The sequence below is a fragment of the Martes martes genome (genome assembly GCF_963455335.1).
Source record: "Martes martes genome assembly, chromosome: 6".
Classification (NCBI taxonomy): domain Eukaryota; kingdom Metazoa; phylum Chordata; class Mammalia; order Carnivora; family Mustelidae; genus Martes; species Martes martes.
In genome coordinates, this window is record NC_137893.1 from 74,509,935 (window position 1) to 74,523,548 (window position 13,614).

The window sequence follows — 13,614 nt, forward strand, 5'->3', positions numbered from 1 at the left end:
GAGGAATTGAGAAGCAGTGAAGATTGAGGTCTTCATCTTTAGGGCTAGAAGACAGGATGCCTGGGATCAGAAAAACTAAGAGGGTAAGATCCTTCATGGATATTAGGAGGTAGATCAAGAGAGATGTTAAAAAGAGGAGGTCACTTTTCAAAGAACAGCTAGAAGGATTAAGAACAGAGAAACTGGCTCAAGAACTAACAGGAGTTTTAATGAACTGATGAGAGAACAAGAGGGTGGCTAATGGGAAAAAAAAGGGGCTTTCCAAGGCAGCAATAAGAACATGAGCACTGGACCTTATTTAATTTTGGATATTTCATCATCCTCTCACACACAGAGAACCTCTAGCATCCAATAAATACCTGTTGAATTAATCCTCGGGAAAGAAATCACACTGGATGCATAAATTCCTTTATTGAAAATATTGGGCTAGCACTGCATTACATATACTCAATATCCATAAATGAAGGGCCACACATTTCTGATTGGACAATACTGTTTTAAATAGAGAACACAGCATCTGGATATGCTCTCACAAGTATAGTATCATGGACTAAAACTAGGTAGGAGTGAACTATATGCAAAATGACCATTTTGTTCGTTAATAGCCTATGGTTGCCAATGGCGTAAATGCTAAACTTGATCATTATGAGACATTCCTGATATCTCACACCAACACATCATTTAACAAGCAGATTAAGGTTAAACTGTCAATATGTTGTTAATCAAGAGTTCTCAATAGGAGAACTTGGGTGAAAGCACACCCAGGCAACATATTTAAGATTTAACAGAATTCATTTAAACTTGCATGGAATGTGAGTAGGATAAATGAGTTGCTGATCTGACAGGAGGCCACTTGGTAATTTTTTCTCTTTCATAAATATCCAAACATAAGAGAATAATCTAAAGGAAATTTTCTGCCAGCTTAAGGCTAACATTCTATAAAGATGGTGTTTTTTTTTTTTAATGCAGGTATATAAATCCTACTTGTTTTTAATTTTTCCTTTCAGAGATCACTGGGGATATAATTTATGACAGACTACTTCTCAGCTTTGGCTATTATTTGAAAACTTTTTCCATTAGCAGTCTTTGGCTTTCATAAAAGTTTGGCAATCGATAATATTGTTTAATTTTTAACAAGGTTTTTTAAATCATTTTTAACAAAGAGTATTTTATGATATGAAAATGGGTTTTTAAAAAATAGGGTTTTTAAAATTCCAATTTTGGTATGAATGTACTTCTTTGCATTGCTTTTTCTCAAACGAGTCTAGAAACCAAGACAATTGGGCTAATTTGACATTTTTCATTTGATATAAAATATGCAGAAATTAAAACATTCAGTTTCTTTTAAAACAGAGGCCTATTCATTAATTTAAGAAGTTGGGGGAAATTATGCACAAAACACTATGAAAATAAAGTTTTTGTTATCAATACACGATTTTGTGGGAAACAAAACATTTTCTTTTCAAAAGCAGGGATTGTTCTAAGTCTAGATTCAGAAAGGTACCCATTTCTGTGAATACCAACTTATGACTGTGAGAAATGGCTGCTGCTGCTGCTGCTTCACACTCAGAGTAAGTAAAAATGTACCTTTTTAATGACTAAATGGAAGGCTGGCCTATAATAGTCAAATCAATAAACATTGGTAATGAGTTTTTAAATTTCAGAATTATGCATATACATATGCTGCTTAAGACCTATCACCCTAAACAATCAGGGCAAAAAAAAAAATTCAATATAAAACTATAGAAATCAAATGGGTTTGTTGCCAAAACATAGCACAAAATGTATACATTTCTTTATTCCAAGATTTGCACATTAAAAGAAAAAACTGCCAACACATTTTCGACAATATACTAGAAATAATAAATAAGACAATTTTTTAAAAAATCATATATTCCCTTTAAGTGCCAAGCACTTTCAATTTTTCTAAATGAGACTAATCTTTTCCATGGCAAACAATAGTATGCTGTACATTTTGGTAATGAAAATTATGTTGATAAATACACAAGGCATGTATGTATTTCCACAGTATCTTTTTTTTTCACAGTTACCAAAAATAAAAATTGCATTCAACTCATACATCTATAAATATTCTGATTCCTCGCTGTATGGATGTGAAGGAAATGGGAGTACAAAGTCTTTCAACAATCTAGACTTCAACTCTCTTTCTTCGTTGTCTGCCCTCCACGTGTCCCTTTGAGAATCCCTCTGCGGTGTGGCCATGCTCTGAGACGATGGCGGAAAGAAAGCAGTATGGATGAGGCAGTCAGGGCCGGGGCTTGTCTTCCAGCCAGCTTTAGGAAGGCTGATGGAACCCGATCTTTTTAATGTGGCATTTTAAGGCAGTCTGAGTGAGTTTCACTCGAATGTCCATACCTCGAGGTCCTGAACTATGAAGTCTTCCTTTTTGGAAAGGATATCATTATTGAAAGTGCTGCAAGAGTTGCTCCGTCCATGGTATAAGTCAGCATCTAGCCATAAACCAAATCGTCCCCTGAAATAATCACAAATACAAAAAGGTGAAAACACTTCAGTCTCATGTGACACGCTTTCTGCCCTCCCTTCCCCCACCTTCTTTTCTTTATGCTACCAACAGACAAAACCCTAAACTGCTGGGAAAACAAAGAATACATTTCCTTTATTACATTTAAATGACCCATCTTTCCTAAAAGACAAATGATAACAGTCCCTCATTTAGACACATAAATAAATCATTTTATCTTTGACTCTGAGGTTCATGCATTGGGCCACTGTCCTAATGAAGCAGATGGCCTAACTGAAATCACCTGACACGAGGTATTGGTTACCCGGGTCAAAACAAACTCTCACAGGTCAGGCAGTGAATTGATAACAACAACAAAAACCTTACCCTCCACCACCAAGTTCCAAAGAGCTTATGTCTCCATTGATAAAGTATGAGTTTTCTCCACTCCACTTAAAGACCTTAGGATAGAAACACAAGACAGAGAACAGACACTTCAATCTGGAGAATCAGGGAAGAGGGAATTATTGGGATAGTACATCTGTGTGGAAGGAAACTAGCCCTTGACTGAGGAAGCTCCAGATTGCCAGACCTTTCCTATACCAGGATGAGATCTTCAAAGGAGTTATAAAGTAGGAAAGACCTCTTCAAGCACATGTTGGCTCTGACCTGCTATCATACCTCCCCAGATCCCAGAACACGTGAAAGAGCAGTTTTCAAGGCCCAAGGAGGGACCCTAAAAGCAGTCTGTGTGCTATAGCCATGAAGAGCAGACCCAACCTAGCGTGAGCCCAGATAAGGTTATGCAACAGCTGCTGCTCCAGTATCGTCCCCCAACTCCAACCCCACCCATGATCCTGACAACGCAACAGTGGGAGGTTGGGTATTTCTCCCATTTAGGTACCTTGAAATTGGGGCTAAATGTGTACAGAAAAGTTTCGCCTGTGCCATAATAGTGGTCACTGAACTTGAAAGGATGAGTTGCATATGCTCCAAAAATCTGTCAAAAGAAAACAGAAACATCTTTTTTCAAACCAAACCTCCCAAAGAATGGCTTTCTGAAATACTCCAACACAATCCTGTTCTGAGATATCATTAAACCTCTTTCAGCAAAGACCATTACTAAATTAGAGCTCTTAAGTTAAAAAGACAACCAACCAACCAACAAAATATCCTTATTCCTAACTGGAACTCAAGTGGCTCAGAGAATGTATTTGTCAAAGGCCAGCAACTGTTCCAATTTTAAAACACTTCTGAAGTTCCCTATGGGGTCAGATTTCCTCCAGTGAATACAGATGACATACCGGGAACATTAAACAACAAGATGCATCTTGCGCACAGAAGTGAGTGGTTGAAAGAACAAATCATGTGTCGTGTGTGTTTTGTAAGTGCATTCATGGCCAGACATTTCCCCAGAGAAAATAAATTTTTCTTTCAATTTATAAAAATGAGTTGGCAATATGCTTATTAAGATTGTGTCCTTGGGGCGCCTCGGTGGCTCAGTGGGTTAAAGCCTCTCCCTTTGGCTCAGGTCGTGATCTCAGGGTCCTGGGATCAAGCCCTGTATCGGGCTCTCTGCTCAGCGGGGAGCCTGCTTCCTCCTCTCTCTCTCTCTGCCTGCCTCTCTGCCTACTTGTGATCTCTCTCTGTCAAATAGGTAAATAAAATCTTTAAAAAAAAAAAAAAAAGGATTGTGTCCTTAACATGACTGATCTAACATCTCTTGGCTCAAGATGGCTTTTAAGAAAATAATAACAATGCCATAAGACTATGGACTTTCAGGATGATTTAGATGTATTTGAACCAATAACTTTTCTGGGTTTTTTTCTCACTGTCCTTGTTTCCTATCTTCCTGCTCAGATCCTGACCAGTGCTTGCAAAGGGTAAGAGCTGGCAAGAATGAACATATATATTTTGAAAACATCCCTAAGTGATTCTGATACACCTCCTACCTCAGAAACCCACTGGAGAAACACTGCTTTAAATGGAGGTTATCTGGGACACCTGGGTGGCTCAGTTGGTTAAGCAGCTGCCTTCGGCTCAGGTCATGATCCCAGGGTCCTGGGATCGAGTCCCACATCGGGCTCCTTGCTCGGCGGGGAGCCTGCTTCTCCCTCTGCCTCTGCCTGCCACTCTGTCTGCCTGTGCTCGCTCGCTCTCTCTCTAACAAATAAATAAATTTAAAAAAAATTTAAAAAAAATGGAGGTTATCTGAAAAATGTCATAACTTTTGAAAATTATTTTATTTATTTTTTAAAAAGATTTTATTTATTTATTTAACAGACAGAGTTCACAAGTAGGCAGAGAGGCAGGCAGAGAGAGAGGGGGGAAGCAGGCTCCCTGCCAAGCAGAGAGCCCTATGCAGGGCTCAATCCCAGGACCCTGGGATCCTGACCTGAGCCGAAGGCAGAGGCTTAACACACTGAGCCACCCAGACGCCCCTTTTGAAAATTATTTTAATTGGATTATCACCACGGTAGAATCTCTCTCTTCTTCACCAGTTACACTTAGTTCCTGGCAACTTGAAATACTAAAAATTAGGTAGGGGAGAAGTCTAGAAACTCTTTCTAACTAACGTTCTTCATACTTCCTGCTACTAAACCCTTCTCTACAGCTGCTAAGAACAAACAAAAACAAAACACTAACAAAAACATCAAAAATCCATTTTCCTTCTCCTGGTGATCTTTCAGTAAAAGAACTGAAATACAACTGAGATAAGCATCTACTTTTATTTATTTATTTATTTTTAAAGATTTTATTTATTTATTTGACAGACAGAGATCACAAGCAGGCAGAGAGGCAGGCAGAGAGAGAGGGGGGAAACAGGCTCCCCGCCGAGCAGAGAGCCCGATGCGGGGCTTGATCCCAGGCCCCTGAGATCATGACCTGAGCTGAAGGCAGAGGCTTTAACCCACTGAGCCACCCAGGCGCCCCAAGCATCTACTTTTAAAAGCATGTGCTTAAAAACAGGACAGGAAAGGCAATGGCCATAGGTAGAAGGAAGTGGGTCCTTTTCTGATCAATGAAAAGGAAAAGCCACCTTACTTTCACCCTCTCATGATTCTAAATATATTCTTTCTTAGCTAAAAAACCTTCTTAGCAATCATGGAAATCTATTTAAGGATTAGTGACTGGATGATACTAAGGAATTAATGTTAATTTTGTTAGGTACATAGCATTATGGTTATGTAAGAAAATGTCCATTTTCTCTTCTATTCATTTATCTTGAAAGAAATTTTATGTTATGTATATAATGATACTGTTGAGTCTAGACCATTAAAAATTTAATATATTTGTCAATAACAGAACAAAGGAATCCATGGAGGAAAAAAAGTTAAGACAGCCAGAAGTGGTAAAACAAAAACAAAAAAAAAGGTTCATATAACAAAACCTACAAATGTATATTTGCTCTCCTCTCCTCTCCTCTCTCAGCTTCTTTAGTAGAAAACATTACATGAAGTAGTAATCTTTTTATTTTTTAAACTTTATTTATTTGAATTCAATTTAATTAACATACAGCCTATTCTTAGTTTCAGAGTTAGAATTTAATGATTCTTCAGTTGCCTATAATACTCAGTGCTCATTCCATCAAGTGCCCTCCTTAATGCACAATTTATCATTGGGTTTTTAATACGTATCAATGTAATATGTATAACAAAATTACCACAGAAATGGGAAAATGTAACTGAGCAATATCAAAGTAACACTTCTGTACCTCAACTGGAATTAAGTTAGCATAAATCAGACTCCATCAATTGCCTGATGATTCTTTATTTTCCACAGTGCCTTGTGGTATAAGTTATTTCACAGTCTAATTTGACTAAAATTGGGCCTTCTCTGCAACGGTAGTTTCTTTGGCCAGTTTATGAAGTTTTTCCTCACTCTAGGAAGGCCCTCCTTAGCGGTCTCTTTTCCTGGTTCTCTCTGCTCAAGTAGATGCTCCTCAGTTTAGCTTGTTGTCTTCATGCAGTTACCAGCCTCCTCTTAATTGTTTACCCCCAAATTGTCATCATTTTCTAGGGTACCCTTTGGCTTGAACTTGTCCATACTCTTCTAAATAAAGTCCGTTCCTTTGGGGACAGCTTCAGAGCTCTATGTCCTTTTTTGTTTTTAAGATATGCCGTGGACAGGGGCTAGGCCAGGGCAAGTTTAGCTACTGTGTCTGACAGGGCAGGGGATGTGGCAGACAAGTACAGGCTGGGGGAGCCTGTGCAAGGGGTCTGGTGGGAGCCACAGTGGACAAGTAGATAAGTGCAGGGCTGGGGAAAGTCTGTGTGCTACGTCTGGAGAAGTTGTGGTGGATGAGCACAGAGCTGGGGCCAGCCTGAGGGCCGGGTATGGCGGGGCAGAGGCCAAGCTGGGTGAACAGTGGGCTGGCCCGGTGGGTTGGGGCCACAGGGGAACATGGAGTGAGCTGGTGGCACTAGCAAGGGAAATTGAGTGCACTAAAAATGGCACCCACCAGCACCAGGTTTGCAGTACCAAAAAAAAAAAAAAAAAAAAAAAGGCACCCTCCAGTGTCTCTATTCCCAGAGAGATGTCCATCAGACCCCTACCCTCAGGTATACTCTCTGAAACTAGTCAACAAGTCAACAAATCTCCCTCACATGCAGCCCAGGTGCATCTCAAGCTACTGCCTCTGTGCTGAGACTCAGTGCAAGTGAGTCTGTGTGAGAGCCCTTCAACAGTGCAATTTTCCCTTTCCTACAGCCCTCTTGCTCTCCCAAAAATCAACCTCATTTTCAAAATTAGCCTTTGTTTTCAAAGACCATTGTTCTGGGGGCTTGCCTTTCTGGTACAGGTCCCATGGGCTGGTATGCCTAATGTGGGACTTGAACCCCTCACTTCTCAGAGAGGAGCTGCATGTTTTGTGATCTCTCTCCCTTTTGTGGGTCGCTAGGAGGATGGGGTGGAGTCCTGTCAAGACTGCTTTTCTGCCCCTCCTACCCATCTTGATGTGGCTTTTTTTCTTTCCTTCCCACCACACTCCACCCCCCAGCCCAGTCCTATGTTATACAACATCTGTTTTGTTAGTCTGCAGGTCTTTTTCAGAGAGAACTGTTGTACAGTTGTAACCTTGGTGTGTTCATGGGAGGTGGTTAGCAGAGCTCTAAGTCTTACAATCTGCCTCTTCTCCTAGAGCTGGGAGCCAGGGGCTGGACAGTGGCTGCTGCCCTCAGAGGAACACTTTTATTTTATGATGAGGGTGGCAGGCAGGGGAACTAGCTCTTGGTCATAGAATTTCTGCTCTAAGAGCTGTGGCAAGGGCTTTTGATATTCCTTCATTCTACCATGCCTAAGGTAGAGCATCTCCCCTACAAACAGGTTGGGTAGAAGAAAATAATCCTCACCTCGAAGCCATACTTACCTGGAATTTAGCCTCTGAAACATAGATCCTGGGTAGGGGGTAAGAAGTGCTAGGGACCGACCCCTTGAGGGTATATCACAGCAGTTTTTTAGAGGCTTGAAGTGACTGTTGTTTTTATAATTTCTACCAGTTATGGTTGTTTCTCTGACTTTTGATTCTGCAGAGCTCCCTTTGCTGCTGTTCTGCATACATAATGCTTTTAAATTAGAATTTTATAATTTATTCCCAGATAAATTTACAGGTTTCATTCTACCCTGTTCTCAAACACAGCAAAGCCATATTCTTTTCTTGGGGGGGGGGTCACTGGGTACAGGTGAAATTGTGCTGCATTCCTGCTCTGTGCTGCCAACACATTCCCTAACAAACTTGGTATCTTTTGGTAAATCAGTAGAACTAATCTATACTTATGATGAGGGTTTGTATATGATAAAACCATCTAGCCATAGCTCATATAAAACAACTCTAACATTTCACTAAATCTCTATGTAATTCCATTTTAAACCTTTGTTATTATTATTTAAAATTTTTAACCTGACCGTACCCACTTAGATCATGATTAAATAAAGTGTCATCAATCAAGAAGTAATAATAACAATGATAATAGGTAAACTACTCCCCACAATTCTTTATCTATAATAACATAGCAATAAAGTCACAGGAAAGATCACAGTTGAGAAAGACAGTGCCTCCAGTACCCCTATCTCTCTGCTAATTTCTCCCAAGACAAATTATGATAGCAAAGATTGATTTCCCTAAAATGCCCACAATCATATAGCTTCAGAGCAAGCAATGCTTCATAGTGCCCCACATATAATAGGCACTCATACATTTTCTGAACATATGAATAAATGAAAGGTTGTTGAACAAAACCTGCTTCAATGCCAGAAAGAGAAAAGAATGACATCTACATCTTAAAAATGTAAAGAAATTTCTTCTTGATATAGCAGAGACCAAACTGAAATGACTAAATCTTGAAAGATGTCTTCCTTTTGTGGAGCAAAAACCTGAGTGGGTAGTATATGAAAGAAAACTGCCCAGATTCCACTCACACCCACGCTTACAGAAGTACTAGTGAGGGTGCATGGGGGTAATATCTAGAATTCACCACTGCCTCCAAGACCAAGGGAAAGGGCGAGGAGCAATGGTAGAGAATATCCCTTGCTATATCGTAACAGTTGGGTCCTTCAGGTGCAACACACTTCAGCCCTGACTGGCTCTCCATCTGGGCAACCATGCAGGCAAGGTTTGTGGGCACTAGTTCAGCTATCTGTAAAGAGTTCTGGTATGGCACTGGAACTTCTTTCTGCACTATCTGCCAATCCAGACTTGACTTCTGTCCAGCTTTTCCAGCTTTAGGTTGCAGAATATCATTATTGCTTCCTACTATATGGCGAGCACAGGGAAAAAAATTCCTATATGTAACCGTATTTGGAAATACACCCCATTTTTTTTTTTTAAAGATCTTATTTATTTGACAGAGATCACAAGTAGGCAGAGAGGCAGGCAGAGAGAGAGAAAGGGAAGCAGGCTCCCTGCTGAGCAGAGAGCCCGATGCGGGGCTCGATCCCAGGACCCTGAGATCATGACCTGAGCCGAAGGCAGAGGCTTTAACTCACTGAGTCACCCAGGCGCCCCTCCATTTTTTTCTATAGATACATTTGGAAGTATATTGGGGTGAGATGACATAATAATTGGGATTTACTTTAAAATACTTCAGCAAGGGATGCCTGGGTGGCTCAGTGGGTTAAGCTTCTGCCTTTGGCTCAGGTCATGATCTCCTGGTCCTGGGATCGAGCCCTGCATTGGGCTCCCTGCTCAGTGGGGAGCCTGCTTCCCCTTCTCTCTCTCTCTCTCTGCCTACTTGTGACCTCTGTGTGTCAAATAAGTAAATAAAATCTTTTTTTTTTTTTTTAAGATTTTATTCATTTATTTGACGAGAGAGATCACACGTAGGCAGAGAGGCAGGCAGAGAGAGAGGGAAGCAGACTCCCTGTCAAGCAGAGAATCCAATGCGGGGCTCCATTCCAGGACCCTGAGATCATGACCTGAGCCGAAGGCGGAGGCTTTAACCCACTGAGCCACCCAGGTGCCCATCAAATAAGTAAATAAAATCTTAAAAAAAAAATACTTCAGCAAAGAAAAACCAACAAAGACCTATGAAGTGTATGTGGCAAAATCCTGCTAGCTATGAACTCTGGATGATGGCGAGTTCTTACACTGGCCTCTCTACTATTGTGTAAGTTTGAACATCATCATCACAAAATGTTTTCTGTGAGATGAACAAGCGTTACCTGATTATCCATATCTTTGATGACCAACAGGACAGGACTGTCTAGCGACGCCGACTTCCGATAGAGAGTTTTCAAACTGGTCCCATGCTCTAATGTGCTGTATGCGAGTCTCCACGGATACCCCTGTACCCGTGCTGGAAGGCGTCGGGCCAGCTGCAAATCCAAAGATGAAGATGTAAATATACAATCTGCCCACAAATCTAATAAGTTTGTAGCACTAAGCAAGTACCTGAGGCTCAAGCTCAAAATCACACTTACTCACATGTTGCTCCTTTTTAATCTGACAAATATTTGTAACTATACACCGGGAAAGAGAAGGGAAAAATCTCTTCCTTGATGGTGCTGCCTTGACAGGGATGCCAGCCAGAGCATACACTCCCTCTTAGGGACTTGAATGAGGGGTCACTAGGCAACTATACATCTGGAGATACAGCACCTAGCCTGATAGGAATTAGATACCTGCTCTCCCTTTTACACTTCAACCTGACCTTCACCAAACAGTTCATGGTTCTCCACTTGTTCTTTCTAAATGCTCATAAGCTCAGAGCTGCTACAGACAACTCAGTGCAGCTTCCCACGGAAGTGAGAGCAAAGAACACAGGTGTTTCGTGCTAGTAGTCAAATGTAGTCTGTATTCACCTTGCTGTATCTTTCGCCTACGTTAACGTTTAGCTGAAACTTGGCTGCCATAAATACCAATAATGGCATATCTCTTCAAAAATACCAACAAAGGAGGCTATGAAATACTGAAGTCTTCAGAATGCTTAACATCAGTTGTAATATCAGCTGTTCTGCAATACAGAACCCCATTTCTGTAGCTGCTTGGTCAAATCTCTTGGCTTTCCTGAGCCTTCACAGATTCATTTGTAAATTGAGGGAGTTGAACCTGATTCTTTAAGGTCTCTGAAATTCAGGTTTCTAAGCTAACAGGAGACATGCAAGAGATTCCTTACTACAGTTCAAATACAGCACATTATAGTATTTCATAAAACTAAAGTTACAGGTTTTTAGAAAATATAAAGTGAACAAAGGAAATCACAGAAAAAGGAAAATTACTCCTAGTGGTTGGTAGTTTTCATACAGCTAGTAAAGTGTATTTGCTGTATAACCTTTACTGATCCCAATAAATTAAAACTATTGGAACTCTGTAGTAATCACCAGGATAAATCTGGATCCTTTTTTAAGTGTTAGGAATATGCATTAGGACTACAGTAGGATAATTTAAAAATTATATTGAAGACAAGAATGGGTTTTCACTCGGACTTAGAAGATGGATACAGTTTCTGGCCAAGTCCCCAAACTCCCGAAGAGGTGACAGGGAGAGCTAATGTAACCTCTCAGACGCTAGTACTGGTTAGGCTGCTGGTGTTCTTCCAGTAGAACTTGGCTCTTCCCTCCCCCTCCGTGAGAAGAGCAAATGCAGGCAGGGATGGGAAATGCTTCTTTAAGGCCTAGGAGACCCCCGTCCCGAGTCCCCTGGGAGAGCCCACCTGCTCGATGTGCATGTTCTCCAGGAGTGCGCTGTGGGGCTGCAGGACCGGCAGGGCGGCCTCCTCCTCGTCCTCATAGTAACTACAGGTGCTCTTCCTGCGCTTGGCCTCCTCAACGGTGATGATCTGAAATGCAGAGGAGAAGCCCCCCCAACCTGATGTATCTGCTTTTCCTTCACCTGCTAAAAATGACCTCAGGTACACAACTGCCTATAAAGGGTGGAGTTTTAGCAGTAGGACATAAACTGAACTAGGACTTTGGGAAAAGGGCTAATTTCAGCTATAATTTCTGAACAAATGCAGAATTTAACATAGTGCAGCGGAGACACTAAGTGCGTACAAATTAAAGTCACAGGTTTTCATCGGGCTCTCTGCTCATCAGGGAGCCTGCTTCCTCCTCTCTCTCTGCCTGCCTCTCTGCCTACTTGTGCTCTCTGTCTGTCAAATAAATAAATAAAATCTTAAAAAAAAAAAAAAGAATTTAAAGTCACAGGTTTTCCACTTTTACTACCACTGCTGAGTGCTCATGGAGTGTGAATTATGCCTAATTCCACAGGTGACTTATACCCCTGAAAAGCCCTAAATTATTCTCTTTTAGCCTGCATCTAAATTTGAATTGTTAAGGAGCTAATCAGCAATCATTCTGTAATCTTCTATAGATAGGGAAAGTGGGGAGATAAGGATAGATAGTTTTTTTTAAAATCAAGACTCCTAATGTTTTCTCTCAAGGCTATGGCACAAAGCCACAAACCCTGATAGAAATAACAAATGGTAACATCCACCAGAAGCAACAATACAAAGAAACACAAAGCTTTAGGCTAAGTTGCAATTAGGTTACATTTCTTTATGTACAATTCAGAAACTATCAAAATAACCTTTCCTTCAAAACTGAGAAACTTGATTTTGTACACATTTGTTATTTCATTGTAACTGTGCTTATGAATGACCAAAGTCAATTTCAACTTAAAAATCTATTTTTTGTCCCCCTTAACATCTGGATAAGTCACTAAATGATATAGTGACTAATTCAGCAAAATACCTGGGTACTAGTGTCAGTGGACTTTTGCATTATAGAGAAAAGGCACTTATGTACATCTAGTCAAAGGTGCCAGGTAACACGCCATTCAATTTGCAATATGTACAGTGACAGATATAAAGAAAGTACCTGCCACCCAGATTTACAGGTAAGGAAATTAACTAATATATTTTATTATCTTCTCATGGGGCTTTACCTAAAACCCTGTCAAAGAGTCACAAACATAGGATTTTAAATGTATTAAATAAAGCACATGTTTTTAGTGAACTCTACATTTAACAGAGGTACGAACAGAGCTGAATGAAAAAACTAAAATGTGGATTTTTTACTCTAAGGAGGAGGGACAAGCCACATCATATCCATCTCCCAAAACAAATAAAATACCTGCTTCAGGTGAAATGTCAGCACATTCTTTCTAATTAGGAGGCATTTGGAAACATACCCAGTGGCGGATCTCTAAGGAATCACCAACACCTCATTAGCTCTCGGGGACTCCCACATACCTTCACAAAAGGCTCTTGGTCGGGTCTGGCACAATAGAAAATCTGAACGTCCAAGGGCAACCTTCGGATTCTCATCCTGAGTGGGGGAGAACCGTCTGCTTGCTAATGAGATAGAAGCAGCGTTTTCCTGGCCGCCACACCACAGTTGCTGCCGGCCACGAGGAGCTACAATGGTTTGTGCTGCATCTCGTTTCCTGCATAATTGAGTTTCTGTTTCCCTCAGGAGAGGGTTCAGCATTTCTACAGGAACACACCCAAATTAGGATTTAGAGCAAACACACACTTCCTGTCAGGCATAGCTGTGAGGCAGTAAAATGACACTTTCACCTTTGAAACGGTAAGTTTCCTAACTGAAACAAAACTCCATTGGTTTGTTTGTTTGTTTTCTTTGTCTTCTTATATTTTTCTTCCTTATAGTCCTCTGGCTAAGCTAGCTCTTCCAGC

General features: G+C 40.7%; 1 protein-coding gene across 4 annotated transcripts in view; it reads right to left on the reverse strand.

The window, feature by feature from the left end:
- Positions 1–391: 391 nt before the first annotated feature.
- The window catches only part of NCOA7 (nuclear receptor coactivator 7), a gene marked incomplete at its 5' end in the record, with an annotated part of 156,783 nt that continues 143,560 nt past the window's right edge, over positions 392–13,614 (reverse strand). For 3 of the 4 annotated variants that reach the window (XM_080805533.1, XM_080805534.1, XM_080805532.1), the window contains 5 exons: positions 392–2,494; positions 2,870–2,943; positions 3,387–3,482; positions 10,142–10,294; positions 11,632–11,757. In XM_080805533.1, the coding sequence (XP_080661659.1) occupies positions 2,359–2,494; positions 2,870–2,943; positions 3,387–3,482; positions 10,142–10,294; positions 11,632–11,757 (585 nt within the window). In that variant the 3' untranslated portion in view covers positions 392–2,358. Of the gene's footprint in view, positions 2,495–2,869; positions 2,944–3,386; positions 3,483–10,141; positions 10,295–11,631; positions 11,758–13,170; positions 13,246–13,614 lie in introns of those variants that run through there. The other variant, XM_080805535.1, reaches the window with a different exon arrangement.